The following is a 25,487-nucleotide window of genomic DNA, read 5'->3' as shown; positions in this document are numbered from 1 at the left end:
ACAAAATACAGGGTGTCTTGATATTTTCACTGATAACATGAGCAGAAGCTTACAAAACCTCAAAGAATCAATAAAATTTACTGGATTGTAAAGAGCCAGAATGAAATGAACAAATTAACTGTGCTGGGCCATGGTCAAAAGTATCTCTGTAGAGGATGGGAACTTCCAGTGTGACCCTTCAGTGTCTCAGAGAAGACTAATTCTGCCAGGATCCTCCAGGTGATTCTTGCTTGTACCTGGTAAGCAGATGAGTCATGGTAGGAATGGAGAGAGGGAGTCAGTTTCAGATACATAGGAACACAAGTCTGGGTATGGATAAATGTCTGGGCAGGTATGAATGTGTTCCATTGCCAGACAGGGAGCAGATGGTTTGTCACCGCCAAAAGAGGGTGCCCAAAACAAAGCAGTCCTTTGGCAGCCTTTCAAGTAAAAGATTGTAAAGCAAGGCCTGGGTCACCCTAAATTAAGGGACGTGGAAGCCTCTGTCAAACATAGGTGATTCTGATTTTGTTGTGCATGTACTTCTCAAGCTTAGAAACTGGTAAAGATAGATAGAACTCTGTTTATTCCTCTGGAAATTAAACAAAAAAAAAGATTTTTTTTCTTGATTACACTGCTTTTCATTTTTACTTATGCTGGTTTAACATTAAAGGCTGGTTTAACATTAAAGAATATTCTGTTGTGAATTACTGTTGCTAATTGTTTTTTCATTATTGTTATTAGAATAATCCTGCCTTTATAAAGGTAAAATTAATGTCATAAAATACAGATGGCATGAATAAATCATAATTATCTTTATTCCAATACCACAGTTTTAATATTGATAGGATTATATAATATTTTTAGAGCCAGTTTGGTGTAATGGTTCAGGCATCAGGCTAGAAACTGGGAGACCGTGAGTTCTAGTCCCACCTTAGGCACAAAGCCAGCTGGGTGACCTTGGGCTGGTCACATGCTCTCATCCCTGGGAAGGAGGCAAGGGCAAGCCACTTCTGAAAAACTTTGCCAAGAAAACTGCAGGGACTTGTCAAGGCAGTCTTTGAGAATCGGACAAATATATAGACAGGCATGTGCACGCACACACACAATCTTTATTAAAGGAAGTTATTTTTATATATTATTTTGTATCAGCCTTGCTTCTGTATTCATTATAACACTCTCAAAAGATGTTATTATGTGTAAAGAACAAACATAATTTGTAAAATACTTTCAAATCTTAGTTTTGTTCTAAATATAGGAATGATATATTCCAGTCTGATAGGATGATTAACTCAGCATTCTGCTATAGTGAGTGCATCCTGTTTAAACTGAAATAACAAAGGCAAAAAATCTGAAATAAAAATGTAAATCAGATTACTTATAACCCAATGGCTTATTGACCAAAGCATGTAATCTTGTGCAGCTGTCTGAAACTTATTACTCATCCGTCTTTTCCAAGTGGTTGAGCAACACTTCTCATTCCCCCTGTAAACTTCAACTACTGTACTAATGCTTCTTCTGGAGTTTTACTGTTACCCTGATGATGGAGATTTTTTAAAATAGATTCTTCTTTTTTCTATTTAACAATCTCTTGTAAAGTTGCAAAAAATGCAAGCTAATTTCGGCTGTATTGCTGTCAAACACAAGCTATTTCAATAAGCAAAGTGAACAAAATACTCTATAATTAAAATAGATCAAAATGTAACAAAAACATAAAACGTTCATCATAATATTCATTTGATAGGTCCATACCTAGATAAAAAAAAAATTCTCCCAGAAGGCAAAATAATATACTTTATGAACAAAAATAATCCAAAATATATAATTACAAGGCTGAGAACAAATGGTTTCAGAACAGCTGTTACAGTTGAAAACACAATTCTCAAAAACTGGAGATTGTCCATTCCTCCCCATACAGAAAAATGATTGAGGATTTATTAGCTCTAGCAATTAAGAAAAAGATACATTTTTGATCATCAAGATTTTCTTGGCTAATATACAAACATTTCATCTCCCTTTTTAGATTTTTATGATAATTAGCACATAGCAGGGAATTCTAACTTGTAATTGCTCAAACACACCTTTTCTTTCTCTAGGATATGCTGCTGGATGTGTTTATGAGTAAAGCCTATATATGTGCGTGTGAAAAGCTTATTTTGATTGTTCGTAATTATTCTGGCTTTATATCACTTGCTACAGTGTAGCTCAAGTGATAGGGATGGGTGGGAACATGAGGAAGTTCCTTGGCTGAGGTATTTTTTATAGCTTTACAAAAATTTAATAACACCTAATTTTTAAAAAAAAGAAGAGAAAGAAAAAAACATTCGGCACTAATTTTACTGTTTGTCTGAATGGATGTTACGAAGTAAGCTATTCTTTTCACCATGCACCACTTAATAACAGACTATTAAGCTGAAATCCTGGGCAGCGTTGCCTCCCCATTAATTTCATTAGGGCTAGCCATGCAGCAGAAAAGAGAGGAGGCTTTTGTGATATCCACAACCCTCCTTATTCATTCCCCATTTTAGCCAAATCATTGCTCCTCTGATCTCAACCTAAAAACAGTAGCTATGAGATAATAACTCAGAAAGAAGGGAAACTCCTTTTCCTTGGGCTATTCATAATTATCCGCCCGGTGCCTAACATTGTATATGATTCAGCTATGCATCCACAACAGATGTCCAGGTTCACTGAGCATTGTTAGAGAGTCTGTAATCATGTGTTTCTTTTCAGATTTCTGGTCATTTGTTCACATGTGTCCGAGAGGAGATGAAGGCTATTGGATCTTGCATAGGATGGCTTTGGTTTGCAGTCCTCCTCCCTCCCATGTCTCATTCTACTATAGTCACTGACAAAACAGGTATTTCCTTATTTCCCTCCTTTCTAATGTGATCCGGAAAGTTTGTTGGGATGATATTTATCCTGTTGGATAGTTACAATTATTTGGAAAAATACTAGGGCAGAGTATGTTTATGTAAACACTTGGGTCATGATATAGCTATGTAGAAAACTGTAGTTTACTTAAACTGTGACAAACATTTTTAAGAGTCAGATGGCGTTTTGGAAGCTAAACAATATCTGTGATTTGGGGAACATGCAATTAAATTGAAAAGATATTTTCATCTAAGATATCCAACAGCAATATTTCCATTTCCTGATCACTCATAGGAGCCTACATTTAGAACGTGCATATACTCATTTACAGTCATGTTGTGCTGCTATTGATACTTCCTGATTTTCTTAAGTTACAACTCCAAAAAGAACCCAGTCCTGGGCTTGGAAACTGAGTAGACTCACAAGTATAGTTTTGTTTCATTAGTTAAATATGCTCTGCATTTCAGAACAGTATTTTCTCCAGAATATCAATCCAATTGGTTTTAATAGCATTTGCTCCCAATATTATGTCTTTAAGTGATGGTAAATGCATTTACCTGGAAATAAATTCAACTGAAATTAATAGGGATGACCTTTGAAGAAGCAACTGTGCTATCGTTAAATTTTCCCAGGGTTGGAATGCTCATAAGTGTCTGACAATTGGGATAAGCAATGCCCTGGAAATTATAAGCTATCTAAAATGGAAAAGAAAAAAAAAGGATTTGAGTAAGTGTAAAAATACATGACAAGTAAGGTTCATTCCACACTTTGCTACTTTTGTTTGTTTTATTCCCCTCCATTCTGCTTGTCATTTATATTAACATCTCTTTCTTCCAAATGGGCTGCTTTTATACATCTCTCTTTCACCCATACTATATTTCTTGTCTCTCTGGCTAGAACATCTAGAACATGGGTAGCCTAAAAAGTGCCACCAAATGTACTTGGGTGTGTGTAAATAAATAAAGTATGTAAATAAAATAGTTATCAGCCTCTTCAAAAAATCTTTAGAGTTTCTAGTGGTTATTATACAGTACAAGGCAGGATACTATGGAATATCACTTATAACAGGATGCACAATATTGATTGGTTTAATTGCAGAAGTCAAAGGAAAGTGTGTTACTGATTTACTCAGAATGAATTTTTGAGGATAGAAATTAAATGCTACTGACTTCATACCTATTCAAAATAGATGTCTAAAATATCTAAATATTACTTTTAGATCACCAAGAGTCCAGATGTAAGGATTGTTCATCAGGGAGTTGTAGAATACCAATAAGAAGTATTAAATGATCAAAAATGTGCTGAAGCATAGGAAGAACTGTGGATTAGCAAATCTTGCAGTTCAGGTTCTTTCTCAAACTATTAGGGCAGCAAAGACTGCCTAAGACTTGCTTTTTTCTTTTTTCTATATATATAAGAATTTTATTACACAGCCTCATGTACTGCAGAGTGGTAGGCAGCAGTATTGTAACCAAAAACTCTCCCCACGACCCGAGTTCGATCTCAGCAGAAGCTGGATTCTCGGGTAGCTGGCTCAGGTCAACTCAGACTTCCATCCTTCCAAGGTCGGTAAAATGAGCACCCAGCTTGCTGGGGAAGCTGACGACTGGGGAAGGCAATGGCAAACCACCCCACTATAGTCTGCCAAGAAAACTTCGCTAAAGCGGCGTCCCCCCAGAGGGTCAGACATGACTCGGTGCTTGCACGGGGGACCTTTCACCTTTTACCACAAGAATTTTATTAGATTTGAAGCAAAGATAAGAACTACAAAAAAGCAAAAAAAAACTACAAAAGGAAAAAAAACTAAAAAGGTGTGAGAACACAAGAAGAATTTTTTTTTAAAGATTATATAAAGAGGTGACTTCCAACTTTTAACAGCAAGAATATACAGCAATTTCCATAAGCAATCCCTTACTCTATAATCAAACCAAAATCACATTTCTATAAATCATTCTATTAACACATTATAAAAATCACTAAATACAATGTTCCCTCCCCTTATATTAAAAGAAAAGGAAATATATAAACCTTCTAATCAACTCCCCCCCAAAAACATTTAATTATTTCCTTCCCACCACTATTCTATACATTTCTGTCCACTATAATAAAAAAACATATACATTGTCTGATCCTATAATTAATAATACTACAATCATAGCAATCTTAATCATAGTAAACCTAAAACCAAACATTATTATACCTTAATCTTAATCCAAATCATTAAAAAGGAATGAAATGATACAAGCCTTAAAAGCAATCCAAATAAACATTCTTAAATCCTTACCCCACTTCAAAATATACCAATGCATTTATGTATCTCCAGAATACACACCAGGCATTTTTCATGAAAAAAATCAGACAACCCAACTGCCCCCCCTTAAAAACTCTGACTTCTCAGCAGAAAACCTCCAATAGAACAAGACCTCTTCCTTCCCATAACATTCCATCAGAAAAACAATTCCATTTGTAGTTTGCAGTTCGGTTTGTCTGTTTAACTCCTTCAGCACCACAACCTGGTCATCCGGCATTTTAACAAAAGCCTCGGTCTTGTTGTCAGTAGAAGCATTTCTAATGTTGAGTTCTTCCGCTTCTTCCACAAGATCCCTAGCCAGATAACACATTTTAGAGCTAATATATTCCACAATGTCCCAAATATCTTGCATAATAACTTGACAAGAATCAGAAAAGATCTGTTTAAGCTCACAACAGAACTTTGAGTCTGCTTGAAATCTTCCATATCGTAGGCAGTAGGTTATGGTGCTCCCTAGATACCTGACTAGTGAAAGTAAGCATTAATAGAATATTTCCAGAGATGTTTACACAAGTAAAAGTTTGCTAAAGGGCAGATTCCCAGGGAAAGTGGCAACAGAGAACTGAAGATTCAAAACAGCAGATTCAACGTGTAGGAAAATATTAAATTCTTCAAATTTGGTACAGAAATAATAACAAGGAGACAATGATTTATTCTCAATCCTCCTGTCCTGACTTAAGCAAAAAACCATGCTGAGACAAGAATTCCAGTCTGTAGTGTTTATTAACTGCTATAGTAGACAGAAAATCCTACCAAACTGAAGGAGTGTGGGAAACCCAGACAGATAAACCCCAAAACTCAAGGTGGGTCCGCTCTGAGTTTCTTTGAAGGACAGTTCAAAGCCTCTAAACTATGCATGTGTTTTCCCCCCTGGATAGGGGCCCCCTCCTGCTCACCACCCGTACTCATAACACCTCCTTAGTATTTGGATAGAAAAACAAGCCAAAAATTAAAAAGATTTTTAAAAATTAATCCCAAAAATAACTATAAGCACCAAGAGAGATTGCTTCTCCTTGCCGTAGAAATAGTCTCTTAGGGTACATAAACTTAAACAAATATATATATATTGGGTGATTTAGAAATGGGGTGGCTGGTCTTAGTGTCCCTTCAAGGCTACAGTGTGGCTTGGAAATGGTGACGTCCCAGCCCCCGGTGTTTCTTACCAGATTAGCGCTAATGTTGTTTGTGATCCTCTGGCTGCAAGGCATTGTTCTGGAGGACAAATGGGATGATTCTGAGCAATTTCTGTCCATGCAAACATTCCAGGGCTTCAGGAAAAGCCTGCCCGAGCCCCAAACAACTGCCGCATTGTCAGTTCTGCTCATGGAGCCCGCAGGCACAGCTGTTCAGACCGCCATGTTCCCACCGGAGGTCACTGCTTAAGACTTGCTGATGTCAGTTCCTGAAACAAAGTGAGGGTAAACTAGCAGATGCTCTTTATCCTTTCCTTGCCCATTGAAGGTGTGAGATTACAAAGTTCTGAAGTAACTTTAACTTTCATTGAATAGCTGAATACAGTTAAAAAAACCTACCCCCAAACATCCATTAGAGAATGATGAGAATTTGCCATTGGTGAAAGTCATCATTTACCAGGGAAAAAAACTGAAATTAGAATAAATCTGACATCCTTGAATTTCTACAATTCTTTGTGACCTATGCCTTGCTTTTGTACATTTTAGAGACAGACTTCAGAGGATGCAGCTTGGAAAAGCATTTGCCTTAGTTCAGCATAAAACAGTGAGCAAAGTCAAGGCCATAAATGTAAAAAGAAAAGGCTAAGATGTGCATCTTAAAGGATGCTGAAATGTCTAACCATGTTTTAAAGTCTCTTTTATGCCTTTACTCACATGAACAACTTACATGCTCAGCCCTGGATTTTGTTGTGGTCCTGCTTATACTGTTAACCCTTCCCCTCTGCTTCCTCCAAGCTTAGATGATCTGTTGTAGCAGAGTTTGATTTTCTAGAGGGTCTAAGGCTGTTTTGGATTGAGATCCTTACAAATTGCTCATGGTGTCTAAATTGCATTGAAATGACTCTAAGAACACATGGAGCTTCACAGGCAGATCCCAATTAACCTTGATTATTAAAATAGGATTTTGAATATGGAGGCAATTACTTGTGAAAAATAATGGGAGAGATAACATGTGTGTGCTATTATGAAGAAAGAAAGAAAGAAGGTTCCTCTTCTGTTTAGTATCCTGTGGGCAATGGCTTCATTTAATTAGCTAATATTGTATTAATTAAGGAAATGGCATGACAGAAAAAAAAAGGAAGCCATCGTAGAGTGGCAGATGAGGCTTGCAGTAGCTTCTTTTAGGGTATGCCAATAGCTTTTAGGCTCACAGCAATTTTCCCTCCATTTTCAATGATGCAGAACGGCTGGTATAACAGCTATTTACTTGAGGGAAGTGATTACTGCTAAAAATAAAGTATAACAAAACTAAAAGAAAGGGTTGACTTACAGTACTGAAGTTCATCGCATTGTCAACAGCTAACGTGTTTCTTGCAAATACTTTGATCTTTGTGTTTAAACATTTGTGTTTAATCATTTATTTTGAATCCTTAAAAATTAAGAATTCAAGATTAAGATTATCATACATCCCAGCCTCCTTACAATAGCTTCTTAAGTAGGACTGCATAGCTGTTTAGTAATACTGTAAGTCATATTAAAGTCTGAGACTTAGTCTAAGCAAGCACACAGAAAACTGATTTGTGTATCCCATCAAAACCAGTGTCATAAATCACACTCAGTGCTTATTATGGCCCCTAGAGTAAGAGTCATATGTGTATTCACATAGGAGTAAGCCTCACTGAAGATAACAGGACTACATCTAAGTAAGCCATTTGCACAATGGTGTTATTAGCCATGGCTAACTAACTGGTTACATGCATATAAAGATACAGACATGTTACCCCCTTTCAGGGTAAGCCACATTATACAAAGTTTGGAAAAGCAGTAAGAAACTGTGAAAGAAATTGAAGGCACAAGATAAGGGGAAAAAAAACCTGGGCACACCTGGTTTATATCAGCACGATTCCCTACACCTCTCCATATATTTCTTTCTTTGGCAACCATCCTTGCACCCACCACATCCATAAATAGATTCTTACACTGCCTTTTCCTCTTTAAACTTTTCAGCTCTCTTCTTTTCAAGATTTCATGGACTCCACCCAGCTACAAGTGCCTTGGCCTCTTTCTTCTTCCTTTCAAACCATTCATTCTTCCTTCATATATTTGTTTTGCAATTCAGTCTTTATTCATTCTCTAAGACCAAACCACCTTTATGTATTGATTAGTCCCATGTGTATCTAATTCACATTCATTCACTATTCATTTTTACCCTCTTTCTTCTTGTTGTACCATACACACTTAAGTACCACATTCCCACTGCATTCAACTTCCTTTTATTTTTCTCCTAGCATATTAAACTCTCATTTCCAGGAAACAGGAACATGTTGTATTGTTCCCTGCTCCACTGGATAAGCATTTCATTTATTCTTGCAGATGTATGAACATTTATTCCAAGATACACCACTCTTATTGCATGCAGCAAGCAACCTTCTCCATATTCATGCAAAACATTGCATAATCCAAGCCTATTTTCTTTATTATACAGTTTCCCTAAATCAATATATGCGCAACAGACTTTCTCACATCAATACATTTCATTCTGTATTGACTAATTTGATTCAGGCTGTACAAATTAAAAGTTGGCAATATTGAAGAAAAGACATCCTGGATTTCTGCTATATGACACTGAGCACATAGGCAATATATGACATGTAGATGAAAATTGTAGAGGTGTGAACTTTAAGGCAAACCCCACTGAAACTTGCAAGAAGGTCTTTAATCCATTGATTTTCTAAGTGGGTCATGTGCTGATGCAAGATAGATCTCCAAGTAATACCTTCTCCATTTTCTTGCTTTCATTGCATCTATTGTTTAGTAGTGGAGGCCTACTGCTATGTTCTACTGGTTCTGCCTTAGAATTCACAAGGGCATTCAGGATCTGCAAGATTTGTGACCTGTGCCATTGTGTAGATTTTGACCCCTTTCCCTGCAGATGCAGCTATGGCTCTAATTATTATATTTTCATTATTTTATTATTGGTTTTGTGTTCTTTAGTTTTATGGTTCTGTTTTTATTTGTAAGCCACCCAGAGTCTTAGGACTGAAGCAGCATAGAAATTTGTAAGATAAAAGTAAAAGGAGAGAAGTATAGCAAATACAGCTCCTTACTTTAAATGGCAAGCTGCAACTGTCAAAACTCTGTCTCCCACATGTGAAATACAAATCCTGATCATTCTGGACACAGAGTGACAGACATGAAGAAATAAATGGATTGTTAAGATAGGCAACAGGCAAGAAGAAATGAGGCTTAAAAATAATTGCTTTAATTACTGCCTACAGTTGGAATACTTGAAGTTATTTAAAAAGATTCCATATTTTGGATCTCAATGCATTGTAATTTTTTTTTTGCAAATATAGACTCTTATAAAATGGCACACTACTATTTTGTTGTAATTTCCCTGCATTATTGAAATCTATTTGCATTCCTAAAACAGCACCAGTGAATCATTCTTCAAGTTACTTCATTGGGATTATTCATGACTGTGCTACCAATTACATTTGGAAGGGGTTTGGGAAGACATTGGCTGTATAGTGCACATAGAATGTCATTGAAAAGTTAATGCGCTCAGGACTTTCAATTGCAACTCACACCCTATTTATGGTTCACAGTCAGCATTGACTGCCTACATAAACATAACTATATAGCCTGTCATAGTCTAACTTTAAATAATTTGCTTGTAAGACTAAACTTAATGAATGGAATGCCAACATTAGTATACCATTTCTTGTTCTCTCTGTGTGACACAATGGTGCTGCAGAAAGTTTTTTTTTTAAGGGTGTGGTTGGGTGGCACAGAAGAGGAACTATTGATTTGTTTAAAGCCAATAACCATAGCAACCACAGAACACTTCTACTGCTCTTTTCTACAGATAGATTAAGAAAGTCATACATGCTGTCCCCTAGTCTTAGAAATCAAGAAGAAAGAGCACTTCTGTTCTGTTGTGACTTAATTTCCTAGCACTTTAGATACAGGATAGAGATTGGGCTGTATTTCTACAATAAACAGACACACAGTTTGGTTACTCCAGTATGCTGTATAATGCTCTAAGTTTAGATTATGCATACTATATTTAAAACCTGCATAAAAAAGGGAATTTACTGTGTGGCCTGATATTATTTCCAAATGTAGTTGTCCACAGGCAAAGGAGAAAAAGATATTAACGTAGCTGCATGATTCTTAGACATATTGTTCCATTCTTAAAAATGTCTCCATTCTGTTTGATAAAGACACCCTCAAGTCAAGTTTAACTCATAGAGTCTACATGACCATATCCATACAGATTTCCTGGCAGCAACATAGAAATGACTTATCTTTGTCTTCTTCCAGATTTTTTTTTTTTACTTCCCAGTCTAGCCTATAACCATGGTATTCTCTGCTGGTCTCCCATTCAAGTACTAACCAGGCCCTCTTTTCCTTAGCTTCTGAGCCCAAACAAGATGAGTCAGATTTTGTAACTGATCTGTCAGTTGTATTTGGATGTATTAAATCACCAGAGAGCATGTTAATAGTTTAATAGACTTTGCAATTACCTACTGAGTATAAATCATTTGAGGTAAGCGAGAGGGGCATCCTGGTACATCATAACTTTTCAATTTTGGGGGGACTGACAAAAACCTAAGAAATGGGGACAGGCAGGGAATGTTCCTTAATGGCCAGGAGGCATTAAGGACAAAATTTCTAAACAGAGATTCTTCTCCCCATCAGTCAAATATCAGGGTTAGACAGACATATTCTTTTTGAGTCAGCAGACACATAAACTGTTTGCTTATGGGTGGTCCAGAAGTATGCTTGGAAACAAAGATGAAGCAAAAGACCAATGCTATGTTCTGGGCATGCCATCGTCCCATTTTAAATTAAATTAAAAGACTCACTCAAAAACATACTGTACATCCTAGGCAGAATAGGGAGCCTTGTAAAGGAGGAGTTCAAGGTCAGACATCTACAAATTATTCCATGTACAAACTGTTCTATGGACAGAACAGCTGTTTTTGTGGAATCCAGGCCCAAAGTGAAAGAAGCATGCTTGGGCCCAAGAAAAGAATGATAAGGGGCTGCTTTGTTCTTGACAGGGATCAAAAGGAGGTTGTTTTAAGCAGCGGTAGTTTGGGGGAGGGGAAGAATGGGAAAAAAACTTTAGGGATGTCAGTGTCATCCAAGGTAAAGCAAGAGAGAGAGGAGAAGGCTCTGGGAGGATCACACATGGGCAGTATAATGAGATAAGCTGAATCTTCCTGCTAGAACTATTACTGTAATGTACAGGCTCACAGGCCGGTATCTTAGCAATGGCAGCCGAGGGGAGCAGAGGGAGGGAAGGAAAGGTACTGCAAAGTTGGAGGGAAGGCAGGCCAATGGGATATAGTTCACTGAGACCTGCTGAGGAAGCAGAGGCTGTGATGCAACAGCCTTGCCCTCTTTACCCCATAACATCCCCTTTGAATCTCCAGATTTTGTTTCACCCAAAACTAAAACAACCGAAATATGCTGGGTTTTGTTTCTGCCGAACCCAGCTCATCCAAAAGAGTTCCTCAGAGCTTCCAATACATGAAAGTTTATTCTGGATTTGAACACAGGTATATTTTCTCTTTTGTGCACAAGAAATTGGTATCTGTGGCCAATATGGTTAGATCCTAAGTGGGGAGGAGACCTCTAGACATAATTATAAGAAGAGGGCAAAGGAAGGTGCCACCTAGAGGTCCCCTGTTCTGCCCTGTTCTGACCAATATAGATTTCAGATCTAATGTGATATTATTGTTGTAGGCTGCTCTTGTATATACAGGTAATCCTTGACTTACGACCATTTGTTTAGCAACCGTTTGAAGTTACAACGGTGCTGGAAAAAGTGACTTATGGCCGGTCCTCATGCTTACGACCATTGCCGCATCCCAGTGGTCATGTGAATAAAATTCAGGCACTTGGCAACTGGCATGTATTTAAAATGGTTGCAGTGTCCCGGGATCACATGATCACCATTTGCAACCTTCCCAGCTGGCTTCCAACAAGCAAACTCAATGGGGAACTGAGTGATTCACTTAATAACTGCATGATTTGCTTAATGACACTGCAAAAAATGTCATAAAATCAGGTGCAGTCATGTGATGCCTCACTTAATGACTGCACAGCTTAACAACAAATTTTTCTGGTCCCTGTTATGGTCATAAGTTGAGGACTACCTGTATTTAAATTAGGTAAATAGTAGTACTGGCACCAGTTTCTCTCTAACATACAGTTGGTATAGTTGCAATAATAGGTAATGAACTGGAGAGTTTCACATAATATCGTCCATGCAACTTTTAATTCTGAGGGTTTTGAATTTCGTAAAAGCATTCCCAGGCTGCTAGTTTGTCTTCTGTCTTTAACCCCATGCATGTTTGGAAATCCCCTGCTGTTAGGAACTTCCCATTTTAAATTCAGCACAGATTCCATCAGCACTAGAGGAGAAGGCTATTGCTGAGCTCAAATAATTCACACATGATCACTCCTTTAAGCAATACTTCGGTAATAGTAGAACATTTCTGGTCTGGGTCATTTGTGCTGGAAAATTACCAGTTTAATTATTCCAGTTTTGTTTGCATTCAGCACACTCCCAGTCAGTCCATGTGCCCAGATCAGAGCAAGCGCACACGCCACTCAGTACAGCTGGCAAAAAATATTGCTTGATGTTGATTTATTAAACATCAAATATCAAAAACTGTTAACTGGCAAAATGGGATAAAAGGCAGGCAAAAGCAAGGAGCAAAGGATCTGAACAACAGGCAAGGATTTAATTATATCTACATCAAAAAGGGCAGAACTTTCCAGAGCCATTAGAAACATTAGAGCATGGACAGTTGTAGAGGATTGGCTTTTGGTTATTCCATCCTTAACCCTTTTATGTACATAGCGACAACAGAATGGAGATGGCAAACAGGACACCAGCAGATCCCTTATCTACTTTGCACCATTAAAGAAATAATATGATGGATGGGGATAATGTATCCAATAATTAGTGCTGCATGATGCCCAGACTAACTAAACACAGGATTATCTATTAAATTATAGTATAATCAACTGGATCCAGACTTAAAGTACACCATCTGTGATCAGTGAGTTTGTTTTAAGTCTGGATCTAAGCTGTCATTTCTTAGGGCTGCCCACAGAGCCATAGGCATCCACAGAAAGAGGGAGGGTTGTGACAATATGTGCATCATGACATCACAAAGCAAAATCCACAATGGTGCCTTTAAGTCAGTGTTGACTCATGGTGACTGCCTGGACTCATCCCTGCAGTTTTCTTGGCAAGATTTCAGAAGTAGTTTGCCCTTGCCTGCTTCCTAGGGCTGAGAGAGAATGACCGGCCCAAGGTCACCCAGCTGGCTTTGTGCCTAAGGTGGAACTAGAACTCACAATCTCCCGGTTTCTAGCCTGATGCCTGAACCACTACACCAAACTGGCTCTCACAATGCAATTTACATGCATTTAACTTTGTGACATACATTAAGTACAAAAGGGTAAGGCTGGTGCTAAGATGTCATGATGTGTGTTTATTTTGGTTTTAGGCTGGCTACCTGTAAATGCCTATGCACAAAGTCACAATTTCCACTCCCCACTCTCTCTAAAGCAGGTTGAAAAGGATCCATAATTGTCTTCACTCTGGCTGAGTCAGAAGTCCTGAGTATGAAATCACTGAGCTGTCTTCAGCTGCTGTAGTAAAATCTTCTCAAAGACAGAAAAGCACAAATCCTAAGGATCCTGGTGCTTTGCAGGGAATGAGTCCCTTGCCCAGAAAAAGGGAAGAGGCGGTTGACAGGTATCTCCTTGTTTGCTTCCCCTGGGCTACTGAGAGGTGCTCCGTGCAAAGCTATCAAGCCATTTTACTTCTTAAGGACCTGCTCAAGTGGCAGGACTTCAGGAAGTAGCAAGAGAAGGTGAGGCAAGAGTCCCCTTCTATGGGAAGACAGCCCAGTCCAAATTCCAGAGAGTTCCCCATTTCTAGTTGAAACTTGGGGTATGCCCCACACGGCTAGGGAAGATCTACAGATTCCATTAGGCCCTGAGAAATTAATAGGTTGGGGAGTGTCAGGTTTGAATCTGACGGTGACAGACAATGGTTCCCATGCTAAAGAAAAATGTTTTGTAAACCTATCTAAGCTGTCCAAGGCTGGCAAGTAAACTGCTGGACATCTGTTAACTTGGAAAGGTGGCAGGAAAAAAACTGGAGTTTAACCTATGGAGCAAGGCCTGTATAAAGGCATTGATTTCGGTGTACTGCAGAGGGAATATGGCTCTATTTTGTCTGCAACATAGAGTCTATGCTGGCTGAGTTGTATCGGAGTCTTTTGCTGACTAAGTCGATTCCTAAATAGAAGGTTGTGGGCCTAGAGTAGGGTTTCTCAACCTTTATACTCTGGAGGAACACTTGAAGTAATTTTCAGGCCTCGGGGAACACCTGCGTAAAAATAGCAAAAAGTATGAAAACTTCACAATACAATACAATTCACTTCTAACCTATACAAGCCACATTTTAAACTATTTATTTATTTATTTATTTATTTATTTATTTATTCTTCAAATTTATTCACCGGCCATCTCACTCAAGGAGCGACTCTGGGCGATACAACATTTACAACATCAGCAAAGCTGCAGGCTGGCAACTGAGTCATGGCACATAAAAATTCCTACCACTGCAAGGACCAGCAACGTGTGGCACGTGTAATTCAAAAAATAAAGGTTTCTGTTTTTTTCAATCATGGTCTCCTGTGGAACCCCAGCTGAGAAATGCTGGTCTAGAGAAATGAGGCTTAGTGATGAGCTCTGACATAAAGCCTAACAGGGAAATAGATAGTAAAAGCTTGTATGTATTTGTGCGTATCTGAAAGCAAATCTGACTTTTTAGTAGTACTTGCTTCTCTTAAATAAGTGTGTGATTAAAGTCTAAGTCATTAAAAGTTTAGGACAGATCTCCAGGTTCCATGGCCTCAGTTTGGAGTGTATGGTTGTTAATAATATTGGATAATTTGGAAATAACACTTTTATGATAGTATGTTTTTGGAAATTAAGTAGTACATTATATTTAATCATTTAACAAATTGGGTTCCAACACATTCTAAATTAGCATGATTACATTGAAATTATATTTAGATCAATCCCTATAATAAAACTGCATTTCCAGAGCATTTTTGGTGCCATTGCTTAACACTGCTCAACAAACACTATACTGTTAATTCAGCACTATGACAAACCTTGTACTCTGCCTGATTAATAATAGTTGGTTCTTGACTTGGTAGTGCAATTATAGGATTTATTCCTCTGACATAAATGTAGCATTTATAGGTTTTTTAAAATATGTAGTTTATGCTGTCCTATATTTTAGTAGGAAAAGCATAATAAAATAGGATGAATATTAATTTAAATATTGGATACAATCCACCCCAAATTCAGTAGGTTTTAATTCTTCTGATTTCAACATAGAAGTTAAAACATTATTCACTGTATTTACCTGAAATAAAAACAAGATCTGGTTCTAAATGGTTTACCTTTAAAATTGGAAGAATCAACTAATTTGATAAGAGGTAAATTAAAGTTTTTTCCCCCTAATTTTCCAAGGGTGAAGTTTTAATTCAAGGTTGCCTTGTTTTCAAATAAATACAGTCGTTGCTATTCACTGAAGTTATTTGTTCAGCTGTGATTCAACCCATAATAATTTGTGGTTATAAAGTGTTCTGCATGCTTCCTTTAATCAGAGATAATTGAATCACATTACATTATTATTGCTGTTGGTTTCTGTATGCTTTGACAATTTAAAATTATTTACAGAACAGCATTTGATTGTAAATTTATAAAAATAGCAACCAACAAGGGCCAAAGGTCTCCCAATATTTGTAGAATATTGTGATCTTTGGAGGTACACAATTTAGTTGTTGGTTGGTAGAAGTAACTAGATAGGGAAAGCATCCAGAGCTGGGCTTCTGTAATTTTTCTCAACCCCATTACCAGCAATGGTCATAAGAGGTACCTTATTTTCTCCTGTGTAACAAAGTAATGTGTTCTATCTTTCTATCTTGTGTTAATGCATGTGTGCCTGTGAGGGTCTGTTCAAGGCAGGCACATATGTGTTGCCTGTGTGTGTGTGTGTGTGTGTGAAGATCTAATCAGCATGGGTCAATGTCTCTATGTTTGGTATGGGTGGAAGGCACAAGGCAGACTGCAAACGCTCCCCTTTGGAAGTAGGGGACAGGGTTCAGAATGGAACAGTTGGCAGTATTCTAAGTCCCTGTTAACCGCAGGGGGACTTCTTTCCTGGAATATTTTTCTCTGCAGCCCTAATTGGATCCAACACATTTTCAGAGTTTTGCTGGCTTCTCCAGCCATACCAAATTTGGCCCTCTTCTTTTTCGTGTTTGGAGATTTATGCTGATGGACATAAGAAGTCCTAAGCCCTTTACATAATTCCTTTCACCATTCTGTTGGATTGGAAAGAATGAGCATTGCAGGAATTGTCACTCTAAAATCTCTCACTGGAAGATATATCAGGGACTAAAGAATGTATCTTGTAAAATTAAAAAAAGTCTTCCTGATCTGAATGAGATTACAGAAGAGTAGAATAATGCAAGAAAAGGATTTTTTCTACTTGATCAGTTTTGAGATTCTTCCCTCTACTATATGAGTTTTTAAAGGCATACAGTATTTTCAATTACATTTCTTAGAATGCAATTTTTTAAAAAAAATTGGTGGTAAGACTAGCAAATAATGGAATTGGAACTGGAGAAAATCCACTTCTGAAGCTCCATAGGCAATTAAGGAAAGAGGGTTTAAATGTAGAGATGGATCAGAAATTTGTCACATGAGAATTGTTAGAAGAATAGTGATTTAGGACTTCTTTACGAGAACCTGAAACTCATGTGAATATGATGTGACTTGAAAACCTAAAAAAGATACACACAAATTTGTCTGTTACAGGAAAATATCCACAACGATATGCATTTTAGCAAAAAGCAGCTGCAATTCATTGTGGAAAAATTGCAAAGATACAGTAGATAGATAGGTAGATAGGTAGATAGGTAGATAGATAGATAGATAGATAGATAGATAGATAGATAGAGGAATGCACATACAAATGTACATATTTGTGTGCAAATTTTCTTCTTCTATGGTTGTAAACAGAACTAATCAAACCATTTAGCGAAACAAAACAAACAAGAAAGCCATCTCTCTAGGTAGAAGAAAATTTTAACTTGCAGGCACTTAGAGAAAGCAATCTTGAATACCTAATTTGAATTCCAACACATCTGCTATCAGGTCCCTTCTGTAAAATTAAAATTTGCAGATTAAAGCTTCTTTTATTTGTTTCTGGATCCTACTCATACACTTCCCCCGCACCTTTATCATTATAACCCAAATTACTAAGAAAAATTCCTAATGGATGTGGCCCATCTTCATCTTCAAAGTTCCAAAATGCCTTTGCCCTTTATAACTTCCTGCTGTCAGTTTCTAATCTACCCTGCCTGAGATTTTCAGTTCAACCACCCACATCTCTCCAAAAGTTTTTTTTTCTTTTAGAGAATTTCACCTTTTCTCTCTTTGTACCCTTTATCTACTAACCTCCCTTTAAGAACAAGGTCTCCATCTTTCTTCCTTCAAATCCTTTTGCATCTTTCCCCAAAAGAATATGGCACAAATATTTAGGCTTTTTTCAAGTGGATATTAAAGAGAAGTATATAAATTGAACCTCATTTCCTCTCTCCATTGTCTTGCTCTTCAGTTTCAAATGCTGTATAATAAACACTTCAGGGCAGTGTGAAGTGCTACATATGTTGATATCACTGTATTTTAAAAATAGCAAGGTTGCCCTATAATAATGTTCTGAAATGGGCAATCAGGGCTTCACTTATATTTGGTTTTGTGGGTTGCAGTGAGCGGAGCACATCCAGATTACAGATTTGAATGGGACACAAATGTTCTATTTTTAGAGATTTCTTGAGGTTTTAATGTTATGCTAGGTTTATAGTTTACATTATCAAGTAAAACCTATTTCTAGTTCAAGTCTTCTCTGAGTCAAGCTCAATATCTGGCAGCTTCATGGAGCAGTCCATGTAGTCTTCTTAAGTGTAACAAGATGGAATTGGCATGATATTGCACAATTCCATAATGGTTTTTAGAGTTCTTAATATTGACTATAGTCCTTATGGTCTCCCATCCAAATACTTACTAGGTCAGACTTAGCTTTTTCAAGATCAGCCACAGTTGGCTCAATGCTGCCATCTAGCTGGGCATTTAAGGCTTACTTTGAAATTTTCCTGTGCACCATACCAACTGCAAGAAGATTAGAAGCACTGTTTGAAGGAGCCAACTGTTGAAGCTGGTTGGAGGTCATATGTATCCCAGTGTCTTCAGATTGCTCACCACTGATTTTTTTTTAATATTAAAGTTAGGTATATTGTAGCAGACAGTGGAATCCACTGTTTCATTTTTCTCTTAAACTTTAGAACATGTTATATTCTTTTTTTTTTTTAGCTACTGAATGCCCAATATTGAAAGCAGAAGGACATCACTTCAGCCATCTGTGCAAAGAAAACTTAAGGATTTCAGGTTAGTTTTCTTTATATTAAATAAGATAACATCCAACGTTATTACAATGCATACTTTTGATTTTAATAATAAATTGTGCCTTTAATTTTTGGAAATGTGTTTTAATAAAAGGACATTTCATTTGGAGTGTTATAAATGAGTTTAGAATTATCTTTCTGTTTTTCATTCATCTTTACTCTACATAGTATGAAAGAATAACAGCAGCATTTCCAGCTCATTCAGATGCAAAAGGAAACTACAAGTAGATTCCTCAGAGGTTGCCAAGTCAACTACTAGGAGAATTTCCTATTAATATCCTATTGACAGTGAAAACTGAGATCTGGACATTGTTGTGTCCAAGATTTGAGATAGCCTATCATTTAGCCTAGCAAAACCAACAAGCTTATTACACAAATCAACCATTTCATCTGCTTTAAATTACATTAAGAGTACAGTTAATGATACTGCTTGATTACATTTTTCAGGTTTTGATTTAGCAGAAAGCTTCTCTTTGAGGCAGACTTCCTGTGGAGTTGAAAAACCATGTTTTAAATTGGGGAATGCACCTCTTATCAGAGATTCTCAGTAAGTAATAAAATGCACTATCCTTGGATAACTATCAATGGCATATCAAGGGGGCAGTGGTAGGGGCAGTCCGCCACAGGACCTGTGGAGTGCCTGGTGACTTGTGGATAATGAGGAGGTACCTGGAAGGTTGGTGGGTGTGGAGACAAGTCACTGCTGCCAGCATGCCAATCAGCTGTTTGACAGTTGGTGGCATGGCACAGCAGCAACAGAAGGGGGGGGGGTGTTAAAATATGATCTGCTCCAGGTGTCAAATACTCTAGGTACGCCACTATTTATAATCCCCAAATATTTTTTTTATATTCTTCTTTCATTCTCTTTTTCATATTCATTATCTCTCTTCCTTGGGATTCTTTATTCCATGCTTCTGCAACTTGAATTTCCATTCTCTCTGTCCTGCAATGATTAATTGCTTTTTCTGCAGATTTTATTTTGAATTTCAGCTATGCAAATTCCAAGACAGTTACTTTTTCTGAATTCCAAGAGAGTTGTTTTTTCTGAACTGGATAGTCACGTACAGTTCTTTAAGTCTTGTTCACAAATAAAGATTTTATATGCTGTGTGAAATATTGGAAAGTTCAATTTCAATTTTTCTAGGCAACTTTCTAGAAAAATTGAAATTGAACTTTAGAATATTTGTCACAGCATATAAAAGCTTTTATTTTATTATTTTTGTTTCATTGTTTATTGCCTAGACTGATTTTTTTTTCAGACAATAAAGTTCAATTTCAATTTTAATATAGGTCTTGGAAAACTTTAATAATAAGTTTATTTTTAAAAAAAAACTAGAAAGAGGGTCATGTAGCAAAACAGATTATTTCATTTGAATAGAACTTTCCATGAGGGTTATCAGTTTATTTTAGCTTTTCTCCTCTGCTGCTAGTGAAATAGTAATTTGTATATATTGTCCCTCAACACCAACTCAGTATAGATGGGGAAAAAAGAACATTTACAACAAGAAAAAGTTTTGTAAACCTGTCTGATTCTTCTCCATTCTTTATGAACAAATGTACACATGAATGTGTATGATAAAGCCCACAGTTTCAAGTTCAGGATTTGTGCATATCCAAATCCAAATGCTCTGCAGATTTTCTTGTTCATTTGTTTTCCTCCCTCCTCAAAGGTCCAATTACTCTATAGATGTTCCTAAATACAAAAATATGATTTGTGGCTTTTGATGCAAGGACAGTTTAAAAGGAAACTTGACCTCAGTCTGCACACAGGGCATTACTCTATATCCCCAAACTACTTTTGAAACCATCATCTGTAGTTCCCATGTACAATGTTTTTGAAGAGGAAAACCTCAAATCTGTAAATATGTTTCTATACACATTTAAATTTCTACCACACAGAGTTAATAAGGTAAGTTTATAAAGAGAAGTCTAGGAGTATAAAGTTCTGCAATGAGAACATCTTTATCTTGGTTGCTGAATTGTAGTATATTCTGTTAACCTTTTTTTTTTGCCTCCTCCTCCTTTTCCTACACTGTCAGATTATTTGATTTTAAAAGACACAGCAGTGCAACCAAATGACATGATTTGAGAATTCATCTCTTTGCTTAGAATATGTAAATGGATTCTGGTATATACTGTAATGAGTAGTGAACACCGGTCTCCCCACTACAGGAAATGAAAGGGTATCTGATTAAGCTGACTTGAAAGTGTCAAGTAGCTTGGCAAATATCCCCTTACACTTCACTCATTCAGCTATAGTATGAGTGACTGTAAACTATGCTAGGCTTCTTCTGTTGCGTGATGCCATTTTATTCTTCAGTGGGGACTTGCAACTATTGATGTTTCAGTAAAAAATTATTCTTTCCCACAGTGAGGTGGGAAGTGAGAGGTTGTGGATTTTTTTAAACTTATGTATATTTACTGTATATGGAAACGAAGGGAGGTGCTCTTTCTGTTACCTTCATGGTGTGTTGTGGTGATTGGTGGCATATGCAGGAGGCTGGTTCCGAGAACATTAAGTGGAGCTACACTTACGGGCCTGCTTACCACACTTCTCTCCCTCCGAATTATAGCCCCCAGTGTCTTCCCAAATTTCTCCTGACAGCCGACAATCCCTCTAGAGCAGTCTCAACCTTGGCAACTTTAAGATGTGTGGACTTCAACTCCCAGAATTGCCCAGCCAGCCATGTTGAAGTCCACACATCTTAAAGTTGCCAAGGTTGAGAAACACTGCTCTAGACTAATGGAGAATCAGAGGGTGCAGCAGGCTGAGGAGACTGGAAATTGCATAAGTAATGAGGTAACTTGTAGGTTTTGATTTGCCTTCCAACACTGATAGTTGATTTAGACTATTTCTGGTACAATAATGAGACTATAGATTCTTTTCTTTGAGAGCCAGAATGAAATGGTTCAGTGCTTTTCCAGTTAGTTTGTTTGTTTTAAGGATAGTCTCCTTTGGTATCTCTGGGTCCAGATGATGTCTGTTGGACTTTTCCCATTCTAAAGAGGATCTCTTCTGCCTTTTTTTACCAACGTTAGTCATATTGGTCTATCCTGTATTCTCCCAAGAGCTCTGAAGTTTCTCCAGAATGGCACAGAAAATGAAATTGCAGCATGATAGAAATAGTGGAAATTGGTTTTCCTACTCTATGAGCAGAAACGTCTCATAGTGCCATGTTTGCACAATGTCTTCTTTAACCATGGTTTTTGAGTAAATTTTGAATAAATTATAGTTTGCTGCATTCTTACAATATGCTAAGCCAAAACTTAATACTATGGTTTAATATGATAGGTTAATCTCATACATTGGATAGATTCATATATCTGGAGGAAGATATTTGCAGAGATACATGACTTGGGATTTATCCAGCTGTATCCATTGCCAATAATATTCAGATAAATGAGATTTCCTGTTTGAATGTGTACTGTTCATTAGGCTATGTTCCCCCTAGATGTGTTTCAGATGAGGATCCTCCAGACTGAAGAAGTCTTTCCAACAAGGAGAGGAAGAAATATCATTTGAGCAAAAGACCACTTATGGACTGATAGATATAATACTTAATTTTTTTAAAAAATGAATACCCCTCCTTTCAACTGAACAAAGGGAACTCCTTTATTTAAAGAAAAGATATGGAGCATGAATGAAAACATGAACTAAATAAATTAATTTAAAAAGATTAAGTAATATTAGCCTTTGTATACATGGAGAAAACTGTTTTGTCAATCTCTTGGTCCCATATTTGGACAAACCACTTTGTTATCTCCCATTGTTTAACTTCTACACAATAGTAATCAGTATAAGGAAGACAGTAATGCTTATAGGATCAATATAAGTTTTGGATTTTGTAAATGATTTTTATTACTACTAATTATAGTAGTATACTACTTTACTACATAATAGTATAATTATAGTGTCTAGCATGTAAGGGAAAAAAACGCAAGATTTGAGGACCCAAAGTCAAGATAATATAAACTACTGTAAATACTTGTGGACGACACAAATTCTGACTTAAATAATATTTTAGCACAATATTTTACATGATATCACTATGTACTCCATTTAAATGTTTCTGAAAGTATATACTTTTCAGAAAGAGGCTTATTTGCATAGAAGAGTTTTAACACATCTTCTAATAGACATGACTCTCCTTAATGTTAACTTTCACATTTATATAATAGTTTGGATGCTTTCTGTCAAGTGATGTTGAGAAGCAATTTTCACTATTTCTCCTGTCAGCACTATGATTTTCCATTCCTACATTATACAGATTAATGGCATTTAAAACTATGTTTATAAGTAGGATGAAAGTAAAATTCACAGGTGGTCTTTCATTTCCAGTTAGTCTGCATAAAACCGGTAAATATAAATATAAAAGAGAGGAGCAAAATCTTTATATATGCCCTATATGTCATCTTCTTCAGAGATGCTAAAAATGCAAATAAGTAATGTATGTTAACAGAACAATTTATTTGTTTGTTTGTTTGTTTATTTATAAATTTATTCACCGCCCATCTCCCCCCTCATGGGGGACTCTGGGCAGTTTACAATAAAAAACTGTATATACAGTATGTCTACCTAAAAGTAAATGTGAATTCAATAGGATTAATTCTCATGTACGTAAAAATAGCATTTCATGTATGGCTTTAATTTTAAACACATTTATGAAGAACTAAACCTCAGACACTGGGATTTATTTCTAACTGAAAACTAAAATAAATACAGAAATGTGTAACCTCTTCCTTAAACATAATACAATGGATCCAGATGTAGATGTGCAATGAAGTTGGCAGAGAATGATGTCCTATAACCCCACCCCCAATTCTGCCCAAACAGTAGAAGACTGTACTAAGTAGGTAGGCTACATTGGAAAGACTGAGGGGAAGGAGAAATCACCTAAAAATTGAGCAGGGGCACTTTCCATGAGCCCCACCACATATAATTGGGAACTTGATAACACAGCACTGCTTGATCCCCTGAAGCATTTATGTGGGAATATAAGAGATGCTATAGGAGGAGAAAAAGATAAAACTACTTCTGCCAGCCCCATTGTATACACATAATAGTGAATCCAACCCAGTGAGAGGTCACAAAAATACAAACTATTCTGAATAAATACATATGATTTATTCTCCATCTTCATATGATAGAAATAAATAAATGTCCCCAAGAAGTTGCACATAGCTATCAATCAGAGCACATCACATGCAAGAACAATTATTTGCAAAATAGAAGACATACAGGTATGTATCTTCATTTTAGGAAAATGCAAGAATCATTTTTAAAAGCTTGGAACAAAACAGCATTACTTAGAAAAATTTATTAGAATATTTTAGGTAGCATGTATTCCAGAAGAAAAAGACCTGAAACATGTTAGGTGATCTGGCATAGGGAACAACAGAAACTCAAAACAAGCCACTTGTTTCCTTCTTTTTCATCCTAGGGTCACAAAAGGTGATCAGGTGGCACTTCATATTGAGTGTTCTCTACCACCCAACTTATACAAAAATGATCAAATGAATTATTTTTGTTATATATGCTGTAGACATTGTGAATCAGTAGTAGCTTTTAGTTACTGTAGCTCACATAGTTCCAGTGAGCGTACCTGTTGGATGCTGTTTTATCAGCAGTCTTAGCAGGTTGTTCATAAAGAATAGTTGTATCTGAGCCTGTGTATGATATTTAAATTCTTCCTAGTGTAACACAGCATTTCCTGAGAGGCGAAAATCAGAAGGAAGGTGTTTGGTATTCAAATGCTCTGGTAAGCAGTGAGAAACCTGAAATAATGGGTATTCTTGAACATGTTGTAAAGTTAAATACCAGTCAGCCTACTTCCTGGGATTCATATGCAAATAGGCTTCCCTTTTATCTTGAAGCAAACAAAATAGATAGCTGTGAATAAAAAGAGCTATTCTGTGGAGCTCAAATCTTTGGTATAAATAAAGCACTCATTACCCCACTTCACTAAAGTCTGCAGCAGTCAATGATCTTATGGAACTACTGAAAGACCATTTCTCACTTGCACCATTAGTCATGGTATAGATATTCATATGTCACAAAAGGGTTCAATATATTGCTGCATATATCACAGAGCTGTTTAATTCATTTCAACATTGCAATTTGGCAGACTTTTTAAAAGAGATGCTGAGGGATTGCTTTGTATATGAGGTTTATGATGATGCCTTCCAAAGGAAGCTTTTGTCTGAACCAAAATCAGCATTTGTAGCTGCTTAGGAAAGAGCATGAATCAGTGAAACTGCATTGCTAGAAGTAACAGAAGTCAAGGAGATAGCAACTAATATAATTTCTGTTCACATATTTGCCTTATGGTTGGGTGTATTGATCTCCTGGTTGGCCAGGATCTCTTCTTACTCATATTTATATGTATTGTTATTATCTGTTGGCTGCCAAGAGTTTCCAAGTTATCTGGTGGCCTTGAAAATGGGTAAGCAACTGACTTCCGAGGGAGACATGGCAAAGTAGCACATTCCTGAGTGAGTGGAGGCCACCACCGCAGCAAAGACTGAGGAAACCAGCAAATAGACCAGTTCTATGGAACATCTCCGGAGAAGGAGAGGATGGGAGATTACCCACAAATGCTCTGAATGGCT

At 36.9% G+C, this 25,487-nt stretch overlaps 1 protein-coding gene across 1 annotated transcript in view; it reads left to right on the top strand.

The window, feature by feature from the left end:
- The first annotated feature begins 2,716 nt into the window (after positions 1-2,716).
- The window catches only part of COL19A1 (collagen type XIX alpha 1 chain), a 182,591-nt gene continuing 159,820 nt past the window's right edge, over positions 2,717-25,487 (top strand). The window contains exons 1-3 of the mRNA XM_063313353.1: positions 2,717-2,839; positions 18,787-18,861; positions 19,326-19,425. Coding sequence (XP_063169423.1) covers positions 2,749-2,839; positions 18,787-18,861; positions 19,326-19,425 — 266 coding nt within the window. The 5' untranslated portion in view covers positions 2,717-2,748. The remainder of the gene's footprint in view (positions 2,840-18,786; positions 18,862-19,325; positions 19,426-25,487) is intronic.

This window comes from Candoia aspera, chromosome 1 (genome assembly GCF_035149785.1).
Source record: "Candoia aspera isolate rCanAsp1 chromosome 1, rCanAsp1.hap2, whole genome shotgun sequence".
In the NCBI taxonomy this organism is placed as follows: domain Eukaryota; kingdom Metazoa; phylum Chordata; class Lepidosauria; order Squamata; family Boidae; genus Candoia; species Candoia aspera.
Note: the sequence above shows the minus strand (reverse complement) of the source record. Positions and strands in the feature narration are given on the sequence as shown.